Below are 24510 nucleotides of genomic sequence, written 5' to 3'. Positions count from 1 at the left end.
ATGTTGTATATTTGTAATATGAGGTTTCCAGCTCATATTTTCATCTATTGTGATCCCCAGAATTTATTTTCGTTCGCCCTTTCAATGTCCACACTGTCTATTTGTATTTGCTGGTACGTGTCCTTTCTGCTGTTACCAAACAGCATGATTTTAGTTTTACTTAGGTTCCAGGACATTCATAAGTCAGTAATTGTCTGCAGGATGCCATGTGGCCGAATGAAAGTCCACATTTGTGGCATTATTCCTAAAATGCTGCATCAGTTATGTCTTTTTTCCCCCCAGGATCTTTGTTGAAAAGAGGCTACTATAAAGATTTTTAAACATAATTTGTGGCATTATGGTACTCTTGTGAATGGCAATACAAACTGTGTGTGTGTGTGTGTTTGAGTGTGTATGAATTTATTCTGCTTTAATCTCCCGAAAGCCATTCTGTGATAAGATGGGGAAAAAAAAACACTGACTCAACTTCCCAGGTTGCGGCTGGCATGGCGTACATTGAGAGGATGAACTACATCCACAGAGACCTTCGCTCTGCCAACATCCTGGTCGGAGACAGTCTGGTGTGTAAGATTGCTGACTTTGGTCTGGCCAGGCTCATCGAGGACAACGAGTACACAGCGAGACAAGGTACATTACACTCACTGCATCGTCAATGTATGAAAATATATTCATTTATGGGAGAAAATGAAAGAATGTGTGCCTGACATTCTTCTAAAACAGGAAGTGTATGTCAGAGGAGATGCATTCAAGAACACATATTTGCACGAGATAGTAATTTGTTACGGTCTGGAAGACATTTGCCCACATGGTCGCGACACGGCAGTGCTTGAAAAAGATGCCGTTATGTTGCTGTAGTTAACTCATTCAAGCCCGGACATTTTTCAAAAGCTGTTCCTCTTTTGACTGATTTTTCATAGGATACAGTATATTGTGTTCTTGGCTTAATATATAGACATGGTGTTGTGTTATGTTTACAATCTGTAATGTTTACAATCTGCACAGTTCATTCTAGCCGAGCAGTTTGATCCAATATATAGAATATAAGATAAGAAATGCCTTTATTCGTCCCTCAGTGGGGAAATTTGCATTGCACAGCAGCAAGAGTACATAATTAGTTAAGCAGTACAAAATACACAATATAGAAAAATAAACAATATAAACAACTCAAGTATTAACAAAATCAATAGTTTTACCCAGAGTTATATACAAATACAGTATGCAGATAGTATGAAACGAGATGAAATATATGACCAGTCTATACACTATGAGATCTTGCTAGTGAGTTAATATGAGGCATTATAGAAATACTTCACATAGAATAGTATATAATAGTATATAATAATATACTTATTGGTAAATTAAGAGGGCTACCTTTTCTTTTCTACTTTAGCATCCATCCATTTTCTGTACCGCTTATCCTCATGAGGGCATGCTGGAGCCTATCTAGCTGTCTTTGGGCGAGACTGGTCGCCATCCAATCGCAGGGCACATATAGACAAACAACCATTCACACTCACATTCATACCTATGGACAATTTGGAGTGGCCAATTAACCTAGCATGTTTTTGGAATGTGGGAGGAAACCGGAGTACCCGGAGAAAACCCACGCATGCACGGGGAGAACATGCAAACTCCACACAGAGATACCCGAGGGTGGAATCAAACTCGGGTCTCCTAGCTGTGTGGCCTGCACGCTAACCACTCCGTCGCCATGCAGCTGTTTGATCCAATATGTATAGTAGAATATAATAATATACTTGTTGTAAAATAAGATAGCCACCTTTCTACTTTAGCATCCATCCATCCATTTTCTGTACCGCTTATCCTCACGAGGGTCACGGGCATGCTGGAGCCTATCCCAGCTGTCTTCGGGGGAGAGATGGGGTACACCCTGCACTGGTCGCCAGCCAATCACAGGGCACATATAGACAACCATTCACACTCACAATTTGGAATCGTCAATTAACCTAGCATGCATGTTTTTGGAATGAGAGAACATGCAAACTCCACACAGAGATGCTCGAGCGGGGGAATCGAACCCGGATCTCCTAGCTGTGTGCCCACATTTGTCCCACTGTGCAGCTCTACTTTAGCATCCACTCAAAATCATTGACAATGAGTTTTCAAATGTTCTTCTTTCCAATTATCATTGGCTTCCAGCCTCTAAAATTGTATGTTTTTGTCAGGTGCAAAGTTCCCCATCAAGTGGACCGCACCTGAGGCGGCGCTGTATGGAAAATTCACCATCAAGTCGGACGTGTGGTCCTTTGGCATCCTGCTGACGGAACTGGTGACCAAGGGTCGGGTGCCCTATCCAGGTGGGTGTGGGGTCTTTATATATTTTTTCTTATTCATGCATCAGGCACTAAAAAAGCACGGCATGTTGCATAATGTAGTTTTGATGGTGCATAGTCCAAAGACTGACAGTATGGGCATTTAAACACCCATTTTCTTTTTTTACCTAAGCGATGCAGCACAATTTACAACAAAACTACTGGAGTGGCATCATAATGATCCTGCATCCCTCTGGAATAGCCTCATTACATTTGCAGTGACTCGCTATCGCCCTCTTAGGAGAAAAACGGCAATACAACACAGAATGGCTCTCTTTAGCCACTTTAAAATAATAATAATGATCATAATAATTACAAGTGCCTTTCAAGACATGCGGAAGATGATTGAAAGTGGTCCAGTTGGCTAAAAATAGACCACCAGCGACCACTTTCACATCGCATGTGAGGGAGTTTTTCATGAATTATTAATTGTGGGACTCTGTGTGCTTTCCTCATGTCTCAATGAATAACAATAAACACCAATGTGCTTTCTTTGCATTCACATAATGAGCTTTTCCCTCAAGTTTGGCACCTTTGTAAGTTACTCTATTGCACAACATGTATTAAAAATGTATTATTATAGCATAAATAGGGATGCTCCGATCAGGGTTTTATGCTGCCTATACCAATCGTCCATGAAACCTCTGACTTTGGGCGCTACATTAGCTACCACACGATGATCACATCGACAATCTCCTTGCAAGCCTCGATAACTCACCACACCCAAGTACCTGACACCCCCCCCCCCCCCCCCCCCCCGCACCAAACTTTGCTTTGGTTTCGATTTTCTACAATGAAAGCTCTGATAAAACATTCCACTGTAAAATAAGATGAATATCTTATTAATTATTATTATTATAACTATAATAATAATAATATTAATTATTATTATTATAAAATATAATAATAATAATAATAAAACGACAAATAATAAAAACTTAAGAAACCACATATAGTTGGTGGGTAGACAAATGATTTTTTTCAGATTAAAATGAACAAAGCATTATTAGAGCCCTGTAGACATGACAAAACACGACTATAGTCACATTTATACTCTTTTTATTTACAACATATTGCGCAACTGCAGGGTCTTGAGACACATGCTAACTCGCAAACTAGAGAGCTAGCGACCTAAACGGTAGCCTTCAAGTTATTTCCTTTAAACTTAAAAAGCCAAAAACTTACCACTTCCACACGGATAGGGAGGATAACTATTAACAGTTATTTAACCTTTAACATGAACATTAATCAAACGTAATAATTTTTTCTGGGTACATGATACCATACAGCATCCATATCAAACTTGCGCGGGCCGCACTAACTTTAAACTTTCATATCAAGGCGGGGGCCTCAAACTAGTGTCCTGCGGGGCACATTTGGCCCGCGGGCCACATGTTTGAGACCCCTGATCTACACTGATGACAAATACTAGTCTTTGGGAGTTATTATAAGCAGTAAGAAAAATTCCCATAGACGATATGGTGACCTGGCAAAGAGGACTCCGCCGCCTCAGATGTCAAGGAAGAGACAGGGAGAGTCGGCAGTGTTACCATTCAACCACAAAGTCTCATCTACCCATCCAGGCATGAACAACCGTGAGGTGCTGGAGCAGGTGGAGCGTGGCTACCGCATGCCGTGCCCGCAGGACTGCCCCATGTCCCTGCACGAGCTCATGGTGCAGTGCTGGAAGAAGGACCCGGAGGAGAGACCCACCTTCGAGTACCTGCAGGCCTTTTTGGAGGACTACTTCACTGCCACTGAGCCTCAGTACCAGCCGGGGGATAATCTCTGAGTCACTTCTCCAACTGTCCACCAGAGGGAGCCAGACAGGACAGCCGCTATTGTCTCTTTCTCCTCTTGACGCTCATCTGCGTCCAAGCCTCATTAGACACACACACACACACACAAACGCACATGCACACAAACACACACACACCCAGGCAAGGTGACTATCAAATCAGGATGCTCTGGAGAAGGAGTGGCGTTCACTGACCGGGATGCAAACGATGAGCTGTGTAAGTTGTATGTAGTGTAAATACAAATTGCTTGTTTACTTACTTCTGTTGGTTCCATTTGACATTATACTTTTGATATTTTGGGGAAATGTGCGGCTTTCCTTTTACTTTTAATCCAAGTTAATCTGAGGCTTGTATTGTAGGAAAGCTCATAGCTAGATATACTGGACTAATATTATGAAAACATTATTAATAATAATATTAATAATAATATTAACATTATTGTAGGTCTCTGTCCGACGAAAGTATGTATCTCCATTTTTGGATCTGTTGTGAGTAAAAAAAAAAAAAAAAAAAAAAAACATAAATAAATAAATAAATAATACAATTTCTGTAATTTTTTTTAATGCTAAAAATTTTTTTGTCATGTTTTCTGAAAATGTAAATGTTTTTTGCCTTGCCAAACACAAAGAAAAAATAGTGTTGGTTGTTTTTCAATGTAACATTTTTTAATTTTCATTCATTTTAATCTGTTTTTTTTTTTACCTAAATGTGGTATTTTTTAAATTTATGTAGTACAATTTTTCTTTTCTTTTCATTTAATTTAATTAAAAAAGAAAACAATTTCCACGTATGGCCTTTTTTATCTCCACATATTTAGAATGATATATAACTTTATAAAATGGAGATACATGCTTTTGTTGAACAGTGAAAACATCCTGAATAATAGTATTAATTACTATTAAAATCATTTTGTGGGAGTACAGTCCATGGATTTTTTTTTTTTTTTTTTTTTAGCACAAATTGACTAGAGTATAATGCTACCGCTCCTCCTCTCAAGGAAACTTTGATGTACTATAACACCTGTTCTTGCCTTTTCCTCTTTAGTAAGTACTCTTCTATTGTAAGGGAATGCCTTCTACTTGCTTTCTAACTAATTGCCTAATGAACTCTTCCACCGATGCGGAGTGCATCCATTGCATTTCAGCTTCATGAATTTTGAGGAACATCCAAATGTCTTTCACTTGCAAGCAAAAAAAAAAAAAAAAAGAAAAAAGTGCAGTGTCATGATATTAAGACATGTTCCGGACCAAACATGTTTCCACGGTTTCAGAGAGTCTTTATGCATTTTTTGTTTTTTTTTGTCTCTGTGTTATTATTATTATATTATTTATTGTCTCTGTCTATTACCTGTACATGCTTTGAAATAAACAGCCTTGCCATCTTGAAGTCATTGAATTGTACATCTTGCATGCCAACACACACACACACACACACACACACACACATACACATACCGCAAAGAGGTCATGAGGTCATAATGATAATGAACTTCCTTTCCAAGCAAAGCCTTTCTGGATGATCTGGCTCTGCAACACATGGGACTGTTTGCAGGGCGGTGATTGGACGCAGCGGGAGTGTGGAGAATTTGCATATAACAGGTAGGGAGAGACACAAGTCTGCACAGAAAGGAGGGGAGTGTAAAGAATCCTGCTGATTGCAAGTGAAGGTGTGTGATTATTGTCTGTGACTGCAGGTTCCACACTCTTGTGTTATGTTATGTTATGGTGCGTTCAAGTGTTTTATTCCACTTGTTGACAGGATGGACCACCTCTCTTCTTGGCAGCCTCTGAAGGAAGAAGAAGAGCAGCAACTTGAACCTCCTTTGCCTCTGAGATCTGATGAGGAGATGCTCCTTCTCGGCCCCTTCTCACCACCTGACCACCACATGCAAGACTGTGGTAACGAGACAATATGGCGCTTTGGAATATCTTGGCATGACATAGTATATTATTTCTATTGATCTTTCCTTATTTATCGTATCATTATTAGCATTAACTATCAGTACATTTTTCATTATGTTGATTATTTTTTCAATCAATCAATACTCTTACTAATGATTATTATATTATACAATTGCATTTTATTATATTATTGCCATAAGTAATATGACATTTATTAATCATAGTAAACATTTGGTAATTATCAATATTGTTATACATTATTAATATATAATGAAAAATGTGCTATTATCAAGACTATACTTATTATTATTATAAACATAGTATTTTATTATTTCCATGAATATTATAACATTTATTGTGAATATTTTGTAACTATTAATATTGCTATATATATTGTAATTAATATATTAATAATATTGTTATTACCAATATTAATATTTTTACACTACTTAATTATATTATTATAAGTATTATGCCATATATTGTTATATTTAATAACTAAATATACATACATAATATACATATACATATATACAATATACATAACATTATTAATAATAGCTATATTTTATCAGAATTAATAAAAATGAAGTATAGAATTAGAGAGATTTATTTTGGATTTGTTGTATTTACTATTTCTTAATATAATTTATTTGGTAATCATATTTGGAAAAATAATAGTGTTAAAATATCGCAATTATTGTACTATTTACATTCATTCATTCATTTTCTACCGCTTTTCCTCACGAGGGTCGCGGGGGGTGTTGGAGCCTATCCCAGCTGTCTTCGGGCCAGCTGTCTTCGGGCGAGAGGCGGGGTACACCCTGGACTGGTGGCCAGCCAATCACAGGGCACATATAGACAAACAACCATTCACACTCACATTCATACCTATGGACAATTTGGAGTGGCCAATTAACCTAGCATGTTTTTGGAATGTGGGAGGAAACCGGAGTACCCGGAGAAAACCCACGCATGCACGGGGAGAACATGCAAACTCCACACAGAGATGGCCGAGGGTGGAATTGAACCCTGGTCTCCTATAGCTGTGAGGACTGCGCGCTAACCACGAGACCGCCGTGCCGCCCCACCGAAGAAACAAACAAATGAAATATGAAATCCTTCCCAGAAGGAATATTGTGTGATGATCTCCACCATGCAAACGTGATGTTCCATGACTTTGCAGGAGACAGAAGGTGTGAAGACTGGAGTCCAGCGTGTCCACGTCATCAGTCGTGTCCCTGCTGTCAGCAAGACCTCCAGACCTCCCAAAACTGGTCAGGAGACCACAAAGCGTCCCGCTGAGACGCCGGCATTCACCAGCTTTCTGTCTCCGATGTCAATCAGGATACGATGTGAGAGGGAGGCCAGCGTTTCGGTGAACGTCCCTCAGTTCTCCGTGCCTCCTGAGGGGGCCGTGTCAAAGGTCAGTGCCACCGCCGTCATGGCTGTGGATGAGACGGCGATGGCGGCAGCCTTCTCGTCACACACGTGCGAGAAAAGAAGAACCACGGAGCAGAGTGAGTCTTCATGTGGCTTGGTTCAAAGGTCATATCATAGCTCTTCCTATAGATTTCTGTTGTTGCCAGGAAACATTTTCATCACCTACTCCTCTGACTCGTCCACTGAGATGATGGCCCTCGTTGACGTCCTCTCCAAACATGGCTTCCGACCGGCCGTAAGCCTCTTTTTATTTATGAGGGCAAACATCGCAGTAAAGCAAATAACAGAAAGCGATGATGGGATTTGAACTGCACAGGTTGGCACGGTGGACCAGACCTTCAAAGACGTGGACCAGACCTTCACAGATGTGGACCACACCAAGTGGGAGGACAGTTTCCTCAAAGACGTAAGTGAACATTCACCTCCCAAAATTCAACACTCAAATACTTGAAATTCCACATGTTGACCCCAGAAAATACCATTCTATTCATCACAAAAATGCTAATAACTTAACATTTGAACCCCATACAATGTCATTATATTAATAATAGAACTTACAAACACATAGAACTTGTCAATTTGACATTTTACCCCCGAAATATATGTCAAAAATATGAAATGATATGTTCTTATGCCCAAAATAACATGACAATAATGACAGTAGCAATAACTTGGGAATTCTACATACAGAAACGACAAAATAATATTAATAAAACCAGTAATAACCTGGAAATTTGACATTTATCCCATAAATGACATAATAATATTAATAAAAAGTCTAATAACAGACAATAATATAATCTAATTATCATAAAAAAGTTAAAACAACTTATCAGTATATTAAAACCATATATAAAATCAGTATATTACCCCAGAAATTATGTCATCTAATAATATTATTAAAAATACAGTACAAATACTTTAATAATACTGTCACTGTAAAAACTGTAAATACTGTAATACCTTGTAAATACCTCGAAAATGTGATATTTTCCACAAAAAAAGTAATAATACTAATAGATGATAGTAATCATATTAATAAAATACAATAAATAATTACAAAATAAAACAATAATACAACAAATATTTGAAAATTCTACATTTTACCCTAGAAAATTATACAATAATAATAGTGAAAATAGGAATGACTATTTTATTCCGGTCATATTAATATAAGTACAAAAAAAATGGTGACAATGATGTCATAATATGAATAAATACACAAATATTGGAATATTTTTACCCCAGAAATTCAGCGTATTTGGAATGGAATGCATAAAAATATCAATAACCTGGAAAGTCAACACAAGAAATAATTACAAAATAAAACAATAATACAAAAAATATTAGAAAATTCTACATTTTACACTAGAAAAGTATACAATAATAATAGTGAAAATTGGAATAACTATTTTATTACGGTCATATTAATATAAGTACAAAAAATGGCAACAAGTAATTACAAAATAAAACAATAATAATTTTTTTTTTAAATTCTACATTTCACCCTAGAAAATGATACAATAATAATAGTGAAAATAGAAATAACTATTTTATTCCGGTCATATTAATATAAGTACAAAAAAATGGTGACAATCATGTCATAATATAAATAAATACACAAATATTGGAATATTTTTACCCCAGAAATTCAGCATATTTGGAATGGAATGCATAAAAAATATCAATAACCTGGAAAGTCAACACAAGAAATAATTACAAAATAAAACGATAATACAAAAAATTCTGCCTTTTACCCTGGAAAATTATACAATAATAATAGTGAAAATAGGAATGACTATTTTATTCCGGTCATATAAATATAAGTACCAAAAAAATGGTGACAATGATGTCATAATATGAATAAATAAACAAATATTGGAATATTTTTACCCCAGAAATTCAGCGTATTTGAAATGGAATGCATAAAAAATATCAATAACCTGGAAAGTCAACACAAGAAATAATTACAAAATAAAACAATAATACAAAAAATATTAGAAAATTCTACATTTTACACTAGAAAAGTATACAATAATAATAGTGAAAATTGGAATAACTATTTTATTCCGGTCATATTAATATAAGTACAAAAAATGGCAACAAGTAATTACAAAATAAAACAATAATAACATTTTTTTTTATTCTACATTTCACCCTAGAAAATGATACAATAATAATAGTGAAAATAGGAATAACTATTTTATTCCGGTCATATTAATATAAGTACAAAAAAATGGCGACAATGATGTCATAATATAAATAAATACACAAATATTGGAATATTTTTACCCCAGAAATTCAGCATATTTGGAATGGAATGCATAAAAAATATCAATAACCTGGAAAGTCAACACAAGAAATAATTACAAAATAAAACAATAATACAAAAAATATTAGAAAATTCTACATTTTACACTAGAAAAGTATACAATAATAATAGTGAAAATTGGAATAACTATTTTATTCCGGTCATATTAATATAAGTACAAAAAATGGCAACAAGTAATTACAAAATAAAACAATAATAACATTTTTTTTTAATTCTACATTTCACCCTAGAAAATGATACAATAATAATAGTGAAAATAGGAATAACTATTTTATTCCGGTCATATTAATATAAGTACAAAAAAATGGCGACAATGATGTCATAATATAAATAAATACACAAATATTGGAATATTTTTACCCCAGAAATTCAGCATATTTGGAATGGAATGCATAAAAAATATCAATAACCTGGAAAGTCAAGACAAGAAATAATTACAAAATAAAACAACAATACAAATTTTTTTTGAAAATTCTACATTTTACCCTAGAAAATTATACAACGATAATAGTGAAAATAGGAATAACTATTTTATTCCGGTCATATTAATATAAGTACAAAAAATGGCAACAAGTAATTACAAAATAAAACAATAATAATTTTTTTTTTTTTAATTCTACATTTCACCCTAGAAAATGATACAATAATAATAGTGAAAATAGGAATAACTATTTTATTCCGGTCATATAAATATAAGTACAAAAACATGGTGACAATGATGTCATAATATAAATAAATACACAAATATTGGAATATTTTTACCCCAGAAATTCAGCATATTTGGAATGGAATGCATAAAAAATATCAATAACCTGGAAAGTCAACACAAGAAATAATTACAAAATAAAACAATAATACAAAAAATTCTGCCTTTTACCCTAGAAAATTATACAATAATAATAGTGAAAATAGGAATGACTATTTTATTCCGGTCATATAAATATAAGTACCAAAAAAATGGTGACAATGATGTCATAATATGAATAAATACACAAATATTGGAATATTTTTACCCCAGAAATTCAGCGTATTTGAAATGGAATGCATAAAAAATATCAATAACCTGGAAAGTCAACACAAGAAATAATTACAAAATAAAACAATAATACAAAAAATATTAGAAAATTCTACATTTTACACTAGAAAAGTATACAATAATAATAGTGAAAATTGGAATAACTATTTTATTACGGTCATATTAATATAAGTACAAAAAAATGGCGACAATGATGTCATAATATGAATAAATACACAAATATTGGAATATTTTTACCCCAGAAATTCAGCATATTTGGAATGGAATGCATAAAAAATATCAATAACCTGGAAAGTCAAGACAAGAAATAATTACAAAATAAAACAACAATACAAATTTTTTTTGAAAATTCTACATTTTACCCTAGAAAATTATACAACAATAATAGTGAAAATAGGAATAACTATTTTATTCCGGTCATATTAATATAAGTACAAAAAATGGCAACAAGTAATTACAAAATAAAACAATAATAATTTTTTTTTTTAATTCTACATTTCACCCTAGAAAATGATACAATAATAATAGTGAAAATAGGAATAACTATTTTATTCCGGTCATATAAATATAAGTACAAAAACATGGTGACAATGATGTCATAATATAAATAAATACACAAATATTGGAATATTTTTACCCCAGAAATTCAGCATATTTGGAATGGAATGCATAAAAAATATCAATAACCTGGAAAGTCAACACAAGAAATAATTACAAAATAAAACAATAATGCAAAAAATTCTGCCTTTTACCCTGGAAAATTATACAATAATAATAGTGAAAATAGGAATGACTATTTTATTCCGGTCATATAAATATAAGTACCAAAAAAATGGTGACAATGATGTCATAATATGAATAAATACACAAATATTGAAATATTTTTACCCCAGAAATTCAGCGTATTTGAAATGGAATGCATAAAAAATATCAATAACCTGGAAAGTCAACACAGAGAATGTGTAGGTGTAGACCTTAGGCATAAATATACAAATCTCTTTCCTTATATTTTTATAAAGTATGACAATGTTTATTGGAAATGATGTTTCACCGACAAACAATACGTAGTGTGTTTTCCTGTACCAGCCATCCACCCCCATCATCGTGGCCATCAGCCCGAGGTACAAGGCGGACATTGAAGGTTGCGTTGAGGACAGTCGTGGCCTGCATACCAAATATATTCACACCATGGTGAGCGATATTGGGATGAGGTGTTGATTTCAAAGCGCCGCTGACATTTTCTTCTCCCTTTTGTCCTTTAGATGCAGCACGAATTCATCCAACAAGGAAGCTTGAACTTCCGATTCATCCCAGTTCTCTTCCTCAACGCCTCACAGGTGAGATTGTTCTTCTTTCTTCTGGTGATGTACCCCCTTATACTTCGTGTTCCTCTGTGCAACGTCCGCATACAGAAGCACGTCCCTGGATGGCTTCAGAACACGCGTGTTTACCGCTGGCCGCAGGACACGGACGATCTGTTGCTGCGTCTGTTGAGAGAGGAGACGTTTGTTCCTCCTCCCGTGCCCGTGGAGCTCACCCTCATCATCAGGCCTGTCGCCGCAGCACCTTAATACATGATTATTATTATTATGATTGGAGCCCCAAAAGACAACCATAGGACGCTAACACAAGGTATTTCCTCCAACTGTCAGCTCCGCTCCCACATTTGGGGTCTTTGGAGTTTCCTCCTTGATCGACGTTCATTGCAGTTATACAGTCAGTGAAATATCTTTTTTGATGTTAATGTTTCCATGCACGCATTTATCATCTTCTTCCTCATTTGGGGTAGGAAATGTCTAAATAAATTCTTCTAAAATGGACTTTGGACTTTAATTATGTGTATTCTTGTTTCAAAACATGAAGGCACATTATTCATTCATTCATTCATTTTCTACCGCTTATCCTAACGAGGGTCACAGGGGTGCTGGAGCCTATCCCAGCTGTCTTCATGCGAGAGGCGGGGTACACCCTGGACTGGTGGCCAGCCAATCACAGGGCACATATAGACAAACAACCATTCACACTCACATTCATACCTATGGACAATTTGGAGTGGCCAATTAACCTAGCACTCCACACAGAGATGGCCGAGGGTGGAATTGAACTCGGGTCTCGTACCTGTGAGGCCTGCGCGCTAGCCACTCGCAGCTGTGCAGCCCAAAATAAAAGTATAAAAAATATAAATGAAACAAAATTAAGAAATGAATCAATTAATAAATATAAAAAACGTGTAAATAAGTGTAAATAATACAAATAAATAATATTAATAATAAAATGACTGAGCGGACAAAATGGGAAAAAATGCTCAAGTGACTTAAATAAAATAATAATAATAATAAAATAAATGTATTTTACAAATAAAATAAATATAGTAAAAACCTTAATATATTATTATATATAATATGAATAATTTTTTTCAAACTAATTAAAAAATAGAAAATTACTTACATAAAAGTATAAAAAATATTAAGAAAGAAAATAGTAAAAATGAGAAAAAATGACTTCAAAGTGAACAAAAGAAAAAAATAAGCTAAACTTAAATAAAAGGGGGAATATAATACAACTAAATACAAATGAAAAATGACTGAAATAAAAGTATTACAAAATAAATTTTAATAATACTAATGATAATGTAAGAAATAATAATAACGACTTAAATAAAAGTCTAAGTGTAATTAAATGGTAATAAATGACTAAAAATAAAAAAACGACTTAAATAAAAGTGTACAATATAGTAAAAGTCATGCTTGGAAAATGTGGGTACCGGGTAGAGACCAAGTGAGAACCCTGCCCTATATATAATTGTATATATAGTATAAATATATACAACTGTCACATATAATATCTAACAAATGCCTCACCCCAAACAAGAATCTTAAAATATCATTCTTACTTTAAGTGTATGTCGATAGATGTATGTACATACATACATGGATGGATAAATACAATTGTAAAGCCTTTTCTAATATTTGTATGACATTGTTTAACAAAATGAGAAGCTGTCAATATGATTGACTGAAATTGAAATAATACAATTTTAGCTTCCTGTACATCAAAGTCAGATTGTGAATCCGATCCTGGCCACTAGGGGCGCTAATTCCCCAATTTGATAGACGAGCCAAGCCCTTCACAACCACCCTACACTTCCACTCCCCCTTCTGACCTCCAAAAAAGGCCTGTGAGAGCCACCCAGCTAAGAATAACCCGTCAGGGGGTAAAGTTACCTCGATGTGGTGCTGCGTGCTTTTTCTTGACCCTCTCTTTTACCCCACTGTGGACCCAAACTCCCCTCCCTCACCTGCCTCGGCAATGCCGCCACACTGGCAGCTCCACAGCCACCCGTGAACTTCACCTTTTAAATTGCTCCTTTATTAGCCCGAAGAAGACAAAGAAGAAGAAGTGGTCAGCTATGGAATGACTGGACATTTACTGGATTTACTGTCATTTTCCTACCGCCTTTGAGTCAACACCAAAAGGATTCCAACTGAAATAGTGGATTCGTCAACATGGCTGACGGTAGGATTCACTTACTACTTTGACAAGATCACTTTATGAGATCAAGCATTTACGCCGATTAAAAAGTGTAAAAAAATGCAATTAATGGCTCTAAAAATCATTTTAAGATATCATATAATAAGATATAATAAGTAACATTCCCACATGGGGTGGTTGTATTTCACAGTTGTGCTGCATGTACAACTCAGTATATTAGCATGAAATACATGTTACTCGTAATAAGTGCTTGTTTTGGTAGTGTGTCCTCCTGGGCAAATTGTGTTGAAAGTACCTTGCTATAAATACATGCTATCATGTGTCATGAGCATTAGCAAGGGGATCTGCAACCACATGATAATTAATAGCTGTTCTTTTATCAAATGAGTCATATTTTGTGGGATTTGCTTCAAAGAAAAATATGAAATTCCGCTAAATGAAGTGAGTAATGAACCTAAAGGCCACAATAGCGCTCACTAAATTGTTGCGAAACAGCGACGTCCTGTGGCTACTTGGAGTAGTGCAGTCGGGCTGGGTTGGAAGTGGATGAATTTAAAAAAAAATGATAATTAAATAAACATGTCATAATAGAGACACACAACAAAATACAGCAGAATGAAAATCGTATTGTTATATACTTACTACTAAAGTAATATAATTAACATTTATTTGAAATATTAAAAATTATCATTATATAAATATAATTAAAAATCGAATAATTTTAATTAAAATGTAATAATTATATAAAAATGAAATACATATATATATAATTAAATGAATTAAATGTGTAGTAAAAACATGAATGGCTAAAAAAATAAAGCGTAAAATAATTGAAAAGTAATAAAAATGCCATGAAAATATGTTAATTTTTGCATAATGATGTTTATTGTTTATTTTTCCTCATATTTTATTGATATCAGATCTTTGTTTTGTTGTTAAAATGCCTTAAAATTCAATTTGGGATACCGTCATCTTAACACATATGGTGGAGTTAGTTTATTTAGGGTAAAGAAAAAAGTGTAGAAATTAGTATTTGCCCAACAGCAGCTTGAAAACAATAAAGAAAAAACATATTTTCCAATCTGCTATGTTAACTTCTGTTATTTTGAAAGCCATGTCTTTTTATTATTTTAATATAACATTTGTTTTTGCTACTGTAAAGGGGCCAAAACATTTGTTTTTGCTACTGTAAAGGGGCCAAAACCACATCGGCCTCCGGGTGCGATGGAGCCCCAGCTGGCTCTGTGAAAAGCAAAGCGTGTGTTGTGCTGAACAAGCTGCGAGTCTCTGTGGAGCTGCTCATCGCTCTTGCTGCTCTCTTGTCCTGGCTGGTGGTGGGTGTGGTCATGTTTGACTTTGTGGAGTACAAGGCAGTACCTGGTAGGTGACAAAAAAAACACCTAACATGAATATAATAGTCATAATAATGAACGTTTCTGATGTAGACATTCAGCACATCATGTCAGACCCGGTCCAAGCCATGCACGACGCCGTGGAGGAGGTGTCCAATCTGGTCAACAAGTTCCAAGGTGCTAAGCGTGCATACATACAAGATCTGTTTTGTTGTGGTTGTGCTGTTGGTGATGATGTTGGTGTTTTTTGTGGCTCTAGAATGTGCCCCCGACCTAAGTGACCCCATGTCTGCAGCTGCCTATGCAGTGGAGGAAATAGCAGAGGCAAAAGATGGATTTGTGCAATATTTATCAGACGATGAGGGTACAATCTTTCAGGTTTTGACCATATACTGTACACTCTTTCATTATTATATAAGCCAATTTCTCCCCGTAACATCCAGGAAACTTCTACCTGAGCTATGTAGACCCAGTGGTCTTTGGTAGAAGACTCTTCCATTCAGCCGACGAATGCGTGTGCGGAGTAGTGGCGTCTGCCAGGGACACACTGTGTGCTGCCGTGGATGCTACGTTGGACACTATATCCTACATAAACACAGGTGTGTAAATTGGGCATTTCAAATATACTAAACTCTTGGCCCTGATTAGACATGGACTGTATCTATTTCTTGTCTTGCAACTTTACTCGTATCTGCACCAAAATAAAAGCATGTGTTTGAGATACAGAAAAGTTCGGACACACTTAATCATCATATTCAATGAGAAAGTGTGTCTGAATTTATATGTGTTTGTGGGACGTGGTTATTGGTTGCCCTGCGGTTGGCCAGTCCAGGGTGTACCCCGCCTCTCGCCCGAAGACAGCATAGCCCCGCTCCCTAGTGAGGATAAGCGGCATAGAAAATGGATGGATGGATGGGTTAGTGTTTAGAAAGTAGTTACTGGCTGTCCCGGAAGACGCTTTGCACATGTGTGATTCACGGATGCTGACCTATACTCTCGGCTTGTGGCCGCTTTGGGGCGGGGTGTACCTCTCAGTGAGAACATAAACTGTAGAACAATATGTGCTTTCGCTGTTAAGCCCTCATAGACCATAAAACTCTCTGATGACGCCAGAAAAAGTCTCTACATTTGTCACTAGTCACTTTTGAGAAAATACAGTATGTTGCCTTCACTGCATAGTGGATGTCTTGGCATCCTTGAATCACAAATGACGACATACCTTGGTACCTCAGTACTTCAGAACGTGTGATGGAAGAAAGTTGTGTAGTAGTTAGAACTACAAGATGAAAGTTGGGAGCTGGGGGCAAGTTTCAGAGGTGCTGGCTAAGATAAAATATTAAAATAATTTTATTTTGATGAAGTGATGGCTAATTTTAAATGAACAAACCAACAAACAAGTTTAATTGTAGTTCTAAAAACATAATTAATTTGTTTTTAATGATTTTTTTCACTTTAAAGCCCCTTACTACCAGAAAAGTCTCAGGTGACGGCAGAAAAAGTTCATAGATTTGTTGCTTGTCGCTTTTGAGAAAATATGTATAGTATAATATATAATAATATAATATATAATATATAATAAATAAGGGGGTTTGGAATGTCACCAGATTTAGCGCCATAGCCGTCAATTTGGCAATACTGCACTACACACGTCCTCTTTATCTACCAATAACACTAACAGCAAGCAAGGTGCGTTCACGAACATTGGAATCTAGAAATCAATACAACACAACACCAACAATTTGTTGCAATAACAATGAAGTAAATGCTTATATTTCAAGGACATCTATCCGGTTAGCTTACTAAGAAACATGCTAACTAAAGGTCATTGGAGTAACTATAACTATAAAACTATAGCCCACACTCTGAACAGCAGCTCGGAATCACACAAATACACCCCTATTGCTAAGTAACACGCTAGCAAAATAACCAAGCTAACTAAAGGTAATTGAAACTCTCACCGTGCGTTTTATTAAGATGTTTTATTGAAGTGGCTCACTAACTAACTAGCTTTCAACATTGAGATTTTTTAAAACTATATTTTGGCCAGGAATTGTGTAGAGAATGTGTAGCTAACTGATTAACTAGCTAACAAAAAACATGTAAATCTCACCTTATGGTTTTAGCACATATTTATGATTGCATCTATTTTATTTATTGATTTGAAAGGTGATTATAGATAGAACATTCAATTTCCTGAGAAGAAAGGTGGTAATGGAAAGAGCAGCAAAGACTGGACCTTACCGGAAGATGATGGTACTTAACCAGTCGGCCACTCAGATTACTCATTTGTCATTTGCCATGTCACTTCCAGTCCCTAGGGGGCGTGCATGCTTGCCATTGTGTAGTTCTACCACAGTCTGTGATGTTTTATCCTTCAGAGGGCGCTTCTATTAAAAACTACTTGGGTATTCAGAATATTAAGACCCGCCAAAATGAATATATTTCCAAATAAGTGTGTCTTACGGTGCGTTGTGTGCCCTATCAGGACGAATAGACTTGAGCTTCATGGATCCAGTGCTGATAGGCCGAGACGTCTTCTCCTCCATCAATGACTTTGTGTGTGGTCTGATGGCCTCCATCCAGCAGTTCCTCTGCCGAATCTTGGACTCCCTTCTAGATCTCATTAAAGGTATTTCAACTACAGGAGTGTCTTAATAAACTTGAGAAAACATGTTTCTTTTCACAGGAATTGTTGACATCAGCATTTTGGACCCTATGGCGTTTGGTAGGAACGTCATCAGCGTTACAAACACCACCGTCACTAAACTAACAGACAGCATCCAGGAAGTGATGGACACCTGTATAGACAGCCTTAAGAATACTGTCAAAGGTAACTACTGTTTGTTTTTTCATTCATCTTTTCATTTGCCACAATGTTTGGCTTTACTGGCCAATGTAATTAATATTGACATTTATTTTAGCTCTAAAACCTTTTAGTCAATTTAAAAAAAGTAAAAATATATTTTAAAAATTATGAAATATATATATATATATTATATATGAATGTTTGGTGGTTGTCTGGGAGGCTGTAGATGCAAATAGGCAGCCATGTTTCCATCAGATTACCCCAGAGCAGCTGTGTTTACAGATGTAGTATACCACCACCACTGTGTGACTGAGACATGAATGTGAACTCATTGTGAACTGCTTTGGGTGCCTTCAATAGCGCTATATAAAATGAATTCATTCATTTTCTACCGCTTGTTCCTCGCTTGTGCCTATCCCAGCTGTCTTTGTGTGAGAGGCGGGGTACACCCTGGACTGGTGGCCAGCCAATCACAGGGCACATATAGACAAACAACCATTCACACTCACATTCATACCTATGGACAATTTGGAGTGGCCAATTAACCTAGCATGTTTTTGGAATGTGGGAGGAAACCGGAGTACCCGGAGAAAACCCACGCATTCATTCATTCATTCATTCATTTTTTACCGCTTTTTCCTCACGAGGGTCGCGGGGGATGCTGGAGCCTATCCCAGCTGTCTTTGGGCGAGAGGCGGGGTACACCCTGGACTGGTCGCCAGCCAATCACAGGGCACATATAGACAAACAACCATTTACACTAGCTTTCATACCTATGGACAATTTGGAGTCGCCAATTAACCTAGCATGTTTTTGGAATGTGGGAGGAAACCGGAGTACCCGGAGAAAACCCACGCATGCACGGGGAAAACATGCAAACTCCACTATGGTGGAATATATCAAATCTAATCCATTATTATTACTTAGGCAATTTAGCTTTTAGCGCCAACATGTGTTGACTTTCCTCAGGAACTACTGACTTGAACTTCATTGACCCAGTGGTGATGGGCAGGAAAGTCTTCAATGTCATTAACAAACTAGTGAGTGGAACAGCAGCAAATCTTCAGGATCTCTTATGTTCCATTGTTGATGTTATCCTGGATGCGCTTAAAGGTACGCCATCATCATTAACATGCATAAGTAAACGTGTTGGAGCACAGTATGTGCGTCATGTGGCACCTACATGGTATTGTAACAGCTCGCCACTAATCACTTTGACCTGTCATTCATCAGACATCCAGGAAGTTGTCGCATTCAGTCCATCTGCGGTGCTAAAGAGGACTGGCGAAATCATTGCAGAGCAGTACCAAATGCTGGTCGGCGCCATCTCTGCCTCGCTAATAGGTGAACAAGGTCGGTTGCCCTCATACACACACACACACACACACACACACACACATTTCTGGACGACAAGGTACATCTGTGACATCACTGTTTTTTTTTTGTGAACAGGAATCTTGCCTGACGTGACCTTTAACCCGATGAAAGTGATGGAAGACGCCATGCTGGAGCTGACAGACAAGAAGGACTTATTTGTGGCATATATGTCCAGCATGATTGTGGGGGATCAAGGTAGGGAGGCGTGTCCAGCATCGCACAATGCCCACATTATTAGGTACACCTACTCCAATGCAAGAGCGACAGTCATTGAGTGACATCTGTGGCGCTCCCTGTGGAATACATGCTAGCATACATGTAATACAGACACCATGAAAGCTATATTATTATATTATATATATATTATATTCATTCCACAAATGACCTATGAACATGTTTCCAAGTTGCTATGTTATGTAGTTTTTCTGTAACGCATATGTAAACATGAACAACATTGGTGATACTCTGGCCTCGGAAAAATGTGATCGGTATCAGTATCAGTCGACTCAAATGATCGGTATCATGCCTGGTGAATACATAATAACTAGGGTTATGCTGATATCATGTTATCAGCATGATATCAGCATTATTTTCACATTATTTTCCCAATCATGAAAACCGAAAAAAAAAATTCTGTATACAACACATATGTGTTCATTCCACCACAGGAGATATATCATGTTACACATATCATTATCTTTGTAATTGAGAGTTATTGGCCTATTGGTTTTTGGCAAATAAGCCAATATCCGGCATCTCTTATAATAACTATTTATTGATTAAAACCTTCTACATTTACTGATTCATCTTTTTTTAGGAGAATCACTTGCTACACCAGCTGTCAGTGTCATCTCTGAAAAAGGTTTTTACACTTTTTATACTTCTAAATAACTCTTAGTTTGTAATGTCACTAATACTAAATGTAATTTGAAATGAATTTCATTTAGATGAAAGTGTACCTTCCCGCTCTGACAGACATATGGTGAGAAGAAAAGGTAAGGCTCCATTTTGTTTGTACAATTGCACACACAGTGGGTGTAAAATAATAATGTTTGAAATGGTGTCCTTTAAATTGCAGGTCAATTCCTGCCACCGTATGTAAAAGGTAAGATGATTCTACTTGCTTTATTGACAGGTCATCACAAACAGTTGCTACAGCAGAACCTCCAGAGTAAAACACAATGATCCTACTTGACTTAATTCCAATTTACTAATTCCATTCACTGTCCTCACCATATAATAACCTTCACTTTCAGTGTTAGTGTTGGGGTTTGGTGAGGTATAGGGTCAGTTTAGGATTAGAGCACTTTTTAGGGTTTCGGTCAGTTCTCTGAAATGCCCCCCCCCCCCCCCCCCCCACACACACACACACACATTTGAAATACTAGAATACTATTTAGACATTAGAAAATAGGTATTTACTATTTAATTACCTGTACTGTACAGTCTGAACCCAAAACTGAAGCAATGTGCATGACAAATTCAAACATGTTGGTAGGTCTGTACTCGACAGTACCCCCCCTATTTGAGAAGCACTGTGTTTGGGGTAACGTTTGGTGTTAGGGTTTTGGCGCAGGTTAGGGTCAAGTCTGGGGTTTGGCTCTTTTTTTTTCCAGTGAATTAGTAAAACTGTACAACCTTTGGGGGCATTTGACTTTGGAGGTTCACACACACACACAAACATTGATTTGCCTCTTATTTGCCATGTGTGTCATGCTGCACAGACTGCAGATGGACATGATCTAACCTAAAACTGATGTAAAACGTCTGCCATGTTTTGATGCATGTCCCAAATAATAGCATAATAATAAAAATTCCAACACCCAGCATGAACAACGTGAGCACGTCTGCACCATAACTGTGGTGCACACTGATTTACTGTATGGTAAGATGAATGTTTTGTTTCTCACATTTTCACTTGCGATTGTTCTCCTGAGGTCTTGTGTAGTCTGTAATTGCATTTTTTTGAATGAAGCAATGCATTGTCCAAGCCTCTTCTGTATAAGCGCTTGCTCAAGCATATTTATATAATTTGATATATTTCTCTCACTAATGTGACGCATGTAAGACTGTTTTGGCAATAAACGTGTCCCTCATTTCACCTCATCACCCGTGTTCCTTCAACGTGTTCCTCACATGTGCGTTAAAACGTGATGCTAAGAGCTGCTGGTGCAGTTGCAGACATGATGATCGCCGTTAAAGACACAGAGGAAGCATCACAGGAGGCTTCAGCATCACCGGGACAGGAGAAAGAGGAGGAGGAAACAGGACAGGATGAAGATGAGCAGGACAAAGAGGATGTTAAGGTAGAAAAGGAAGGAACAGAGGAGGAGATGAATGAAGAAACAGATAAAGAAGTTGTGATGGAAGAGGAGGAGGAAGAGGAGACCAAAGATGCTCAAGTCCTATTAGTGGAGCTGGAGGCAATAACACTGGATGAAAAACAGGAGGAGGAGGAAGAAGAGGAGATGACACATATACATGAGACAACAATAGATGAGGAGGAAGATGAGGCAACACATTTAGATGAGACAACATTAGATGAGGAGGAAGATGAGGAGGCAACACATTTAGATGAGACAACATTAGATGAGGAGGAAGAAGAGGAGACTACAGCATTTGATGCGGAGGGGGAGGAGGCGGACACAACTGAGGATGATGAGGAGACCACAACAGTTGATGAAGATGAAGAGGCGGAGACAACAGATGAGGACGAGGAGGAGGACACAACACAAGATAAGGAGGATGAGGAAGATGAGGCCACAACTGAAGACAACAATGAGGAGGAGACAACATTAGGTGAGGAGGTGGGGGAGGCTGACACAATCGAGGAGGATGAGGAGACCATAATAGTAGATACAACAGATGAGGAGGAAGTGGAGGAGGACACAACACTAGAGGAGGAGAAAGATGAGGAGGCCACAGCTGAAGATGACAATGAAGAGGGGGAGGAGACAACATCTCAAGATGAGGAGGGAGAGGAGACAACATTAGAGGAGGAGGGAACGGAGGGGGCTGAGGCAGACACAACCGAGGAAGATGAGGAGACTATAACAATAGATGAAGAAGAGGAGGAGGAGGAGGAAGATGAGGAAACCACAACTGAAGATGACAACGAGGAGGAGGAGGAGGAGACACCACCTGAAGATGATGAGGGAGAAGAGGAGCCAACAGGAATAGATATTGAGGTGGCGATCACAACTGAACATCATCAGGGGGAGGAGACAACAATCATAGTAGATGAGGAAGAGGAGGATGAAGAGGACGACCTCACAACTAAAGATGATGATGAGGAGGCCAAGACAACACCTGTAGATGAGGAGGAAGAGGATGATGAGGACACAATAACAGTAGATGAAGATGAGGAGGAGGAGGCCGAGACAACACCCGTAGATGATGACGATGATGAGGAGGAGGAGATTACAACACAAGATGAGGAGGAAGAAGAGACACCTTTAGATGATAGTATGGAGGAGGAGACAACAACTGAGGAGGAGGAGAAAGAGGAGGCCACAATTGCAGAAGAAGAAGAGCAGGAGGAAGAAGAGGAGGAGGCCACAACAGAAGATGATGAGCAGGAGGAGGAGATATTAACAACAGATGAAGATGAGGAGTCCACAGCAATATCAGACGACCAAAATGAGGAGGAGCCGATAATAACCGAAGTTGAAGACAGAGAGGAGGAGGAGAATAAAAAAAAGTCTTTCATCACAGACGATGAGAAGGACCAAGATGAAGATGAAGTGGAGCCTTCATTCCACAAAGTTGACATTGAACTGACATCTGCGGAAAGCAATCCCAGACCAACATCTGATGACGATAACGATATTGACAAAGAAGCGCAGAGTCTATCTGCAGTTAATGACCAAAACAAATATGGCGACACGACGGATGACGCCGATGAAAACAACAACAACAGCGAGAGCGGAAAAGTGGAGCCTAAAGGAAGGAGGAGGCTTCACAAACATCTCAGCAAACACAACAAAGGTACTCAAGTCATTGTCATTCATCACCTTTTCATGATGTGCTCATGAAAATGCTCCTGTGTGATCTCCATCACGTATTATCAATCAACCAATAATGATCATGTGATTCAAGCCATGTTTTGCTAGTTCATCTTAAAGCAGATGTCATTTAATAGCTTCATTACAATACAGTCTTTTTAAAAGGTCCACTATTATGCAAAAGTGACTTTCAAATGATGTTCTATCAGTCATTTAATCCTGTTTATGACACCAAACATGAGAAAAATAGATCATTTCCCTCACTTTTTTTTGAAGCTTCGGGTATTCATGTCATCATGATAGCAACCTCTGACTCTTCCATGTATATCTCCACCAAAAAGTGAGCTTCGCCACACAGCTTCAAATTAAGCTCTCCCAAATATCAGCTAATTGGATACAGACGTGCAAGCTGTACGTTTCACTATTTTGTTTCATTAGCACTAATCGGCTAATGCTAATGCTAGCATGTTGCTGTTAAAATATGGGTGTAATGTTAGCACCATAGCTCACATAGCTGTGATAGTTTAGTGCTAACATTTGTATCCTGTCCTGTCCGTACTCCTTAAAGGGAAACTTCAATTTAAAAAAAAATTGCCCATAATTTACAATCTTTATGTGAAACATTAACACTTATA

At 37.1% G+C, this 24510-nt stretch overlaps 3 protein-coding genes across 38 annotated transcripts in view; all 3 read left to right on the top strand.

The window, feature by feature from the left end:
- Positions 1–5518, top strand: part of LOC131140111 (tyrosine-protein kinase fyna) — a 42924-nt gene extending 37406 nt beyond the window's left edge. For all 6 annotated transcript variants that reach the window (XM_058090251.1, XM_058090248.1, XM_058090247.1 and 3 more), the window contains 3 exons: positions 474–627; positions 2187–2318; positions 3917–5518. In XM_058090251.1, the coding sequence (XP_057946234.1) occupies positions 474–627; positions 2187–2318; positions 3917–4125 (495 nt within the window). In that variant the 3' untranslated portion in view covers positions 4126–5518. The remainder of the gene's footprint in view (positions 1–473; positions 628–2186; positions 2319–3916) is intronic.
- Positions 5519–5665: 147 nt separating this feature from the next.
- Positions 5666–12592, top strand: LOC131140112 (E3 ubiquitin ligase TRAF3IP2-like). Of its 3 annotated transcripts, XM_058090254.1 has the most exons (8): positions 5666–6030; positions 7220–7310; positions 7381–7553; positions 7623–7711; positions 7793–7882; positions 11913–12035; positions 12107–12181; positions 12257–12592. In XM_058090254.1, the coding sequence occupies exons 1-8, from the start codon at positions 5844–5846 to the stop codon at positions 12413–12415; spliced, it is 987 nt and encodes a 328-aa protein (XP_057946237.1). In that variant the 5' UTR covers positions 5666–5843; the 3' UTR covers positions 12416–12592. The 3 variants fall into 3 exon arrangements, with proteins under 3 accessions (XP_057946237.1, XP_057946236.1, XP_057946235.1); XM_058090253.1 differs by having other exon boundaries at positions 7381–7711; positions 11931–12035; XM_058090252.1 differs by having other exon boundaries at positions 7381–7711.
- A 1357-nt stretch (positions 12593–13949) lies between these two features.
- The window catches only part of si:ch211-266g18.10 (trichohyalin), a 39860-nt gene continuing 29299 nt past the window's right edge, over positions 13950–24510 (top strand). For 27 of the 29 annotated variants that reach the window (XM_058090668.1, XM_058090654.1, XM_058090646.1 and 24 more), the window contains exons 1-14: positions 13951–14360; positions 15531–15716; positions 15782–15865; positions 15948–16052; positions 16132–16287; positions 18174–18317; positions 18375–18518; positions 19464–19607; positions 19728–19847; positions 19947–20066; positions 20689–20733; positions 20819–20866; positions 20950–20976; positions 22047–23858. In XM_058090668.1, coding sequence (XP_057946651.1) covers positions 14351–14360; positions 15531–15716; positions 15782–15865; positions 15948–16052; positions 16132–16287; positions 18174–18317; positions 18375–18518; positions 19464–19607; positions 19728–19847; positions 19947–20066; positions 20689–20733; positions 20819–20866; positions 20950–20976; positions 22047–23858 — 3145 coding nt within the window. In that variant the 5' untranslated portion in view covers positions 13951–14350. Of the gene's footprint in view, positions 14361–15498; positions 15717–15781; positions 15866–15947; positions 16053–16131; positions 16288–18173; positions 18318–18374; positions 18519–19463; positions 19608–19727; positions 19848–19946; positions 20067–20688; positions 20734–20818; positions 20867–20949; positions 20977–22046; positions 23859–24510 lie in introns of all 29 variants that reach the window. The other 2 variants (XM_058090655.1, XM_058090667.1) reach the window with 2 other exon arrangements.

This window comes from Doryrhamphus excisus, chromosome 13 (genome assembly GCF_030265055.1).
Source record: "Doryrhamphus excisus isolate RoL2022-K1 chromosome 13, RoL_Dexc_1.0, whole genome shotgun sequence".
Lineage (NCBI taxonomy): Eukaryota > Metazoa > Chordata > Actinopteri > Syngnathiformes > Syngnathidae > Doryrhamphus > Doryrhamphus excisus.
This window is presented reverse-complemented; position numbering and strand designations above follow the sequence as displayed.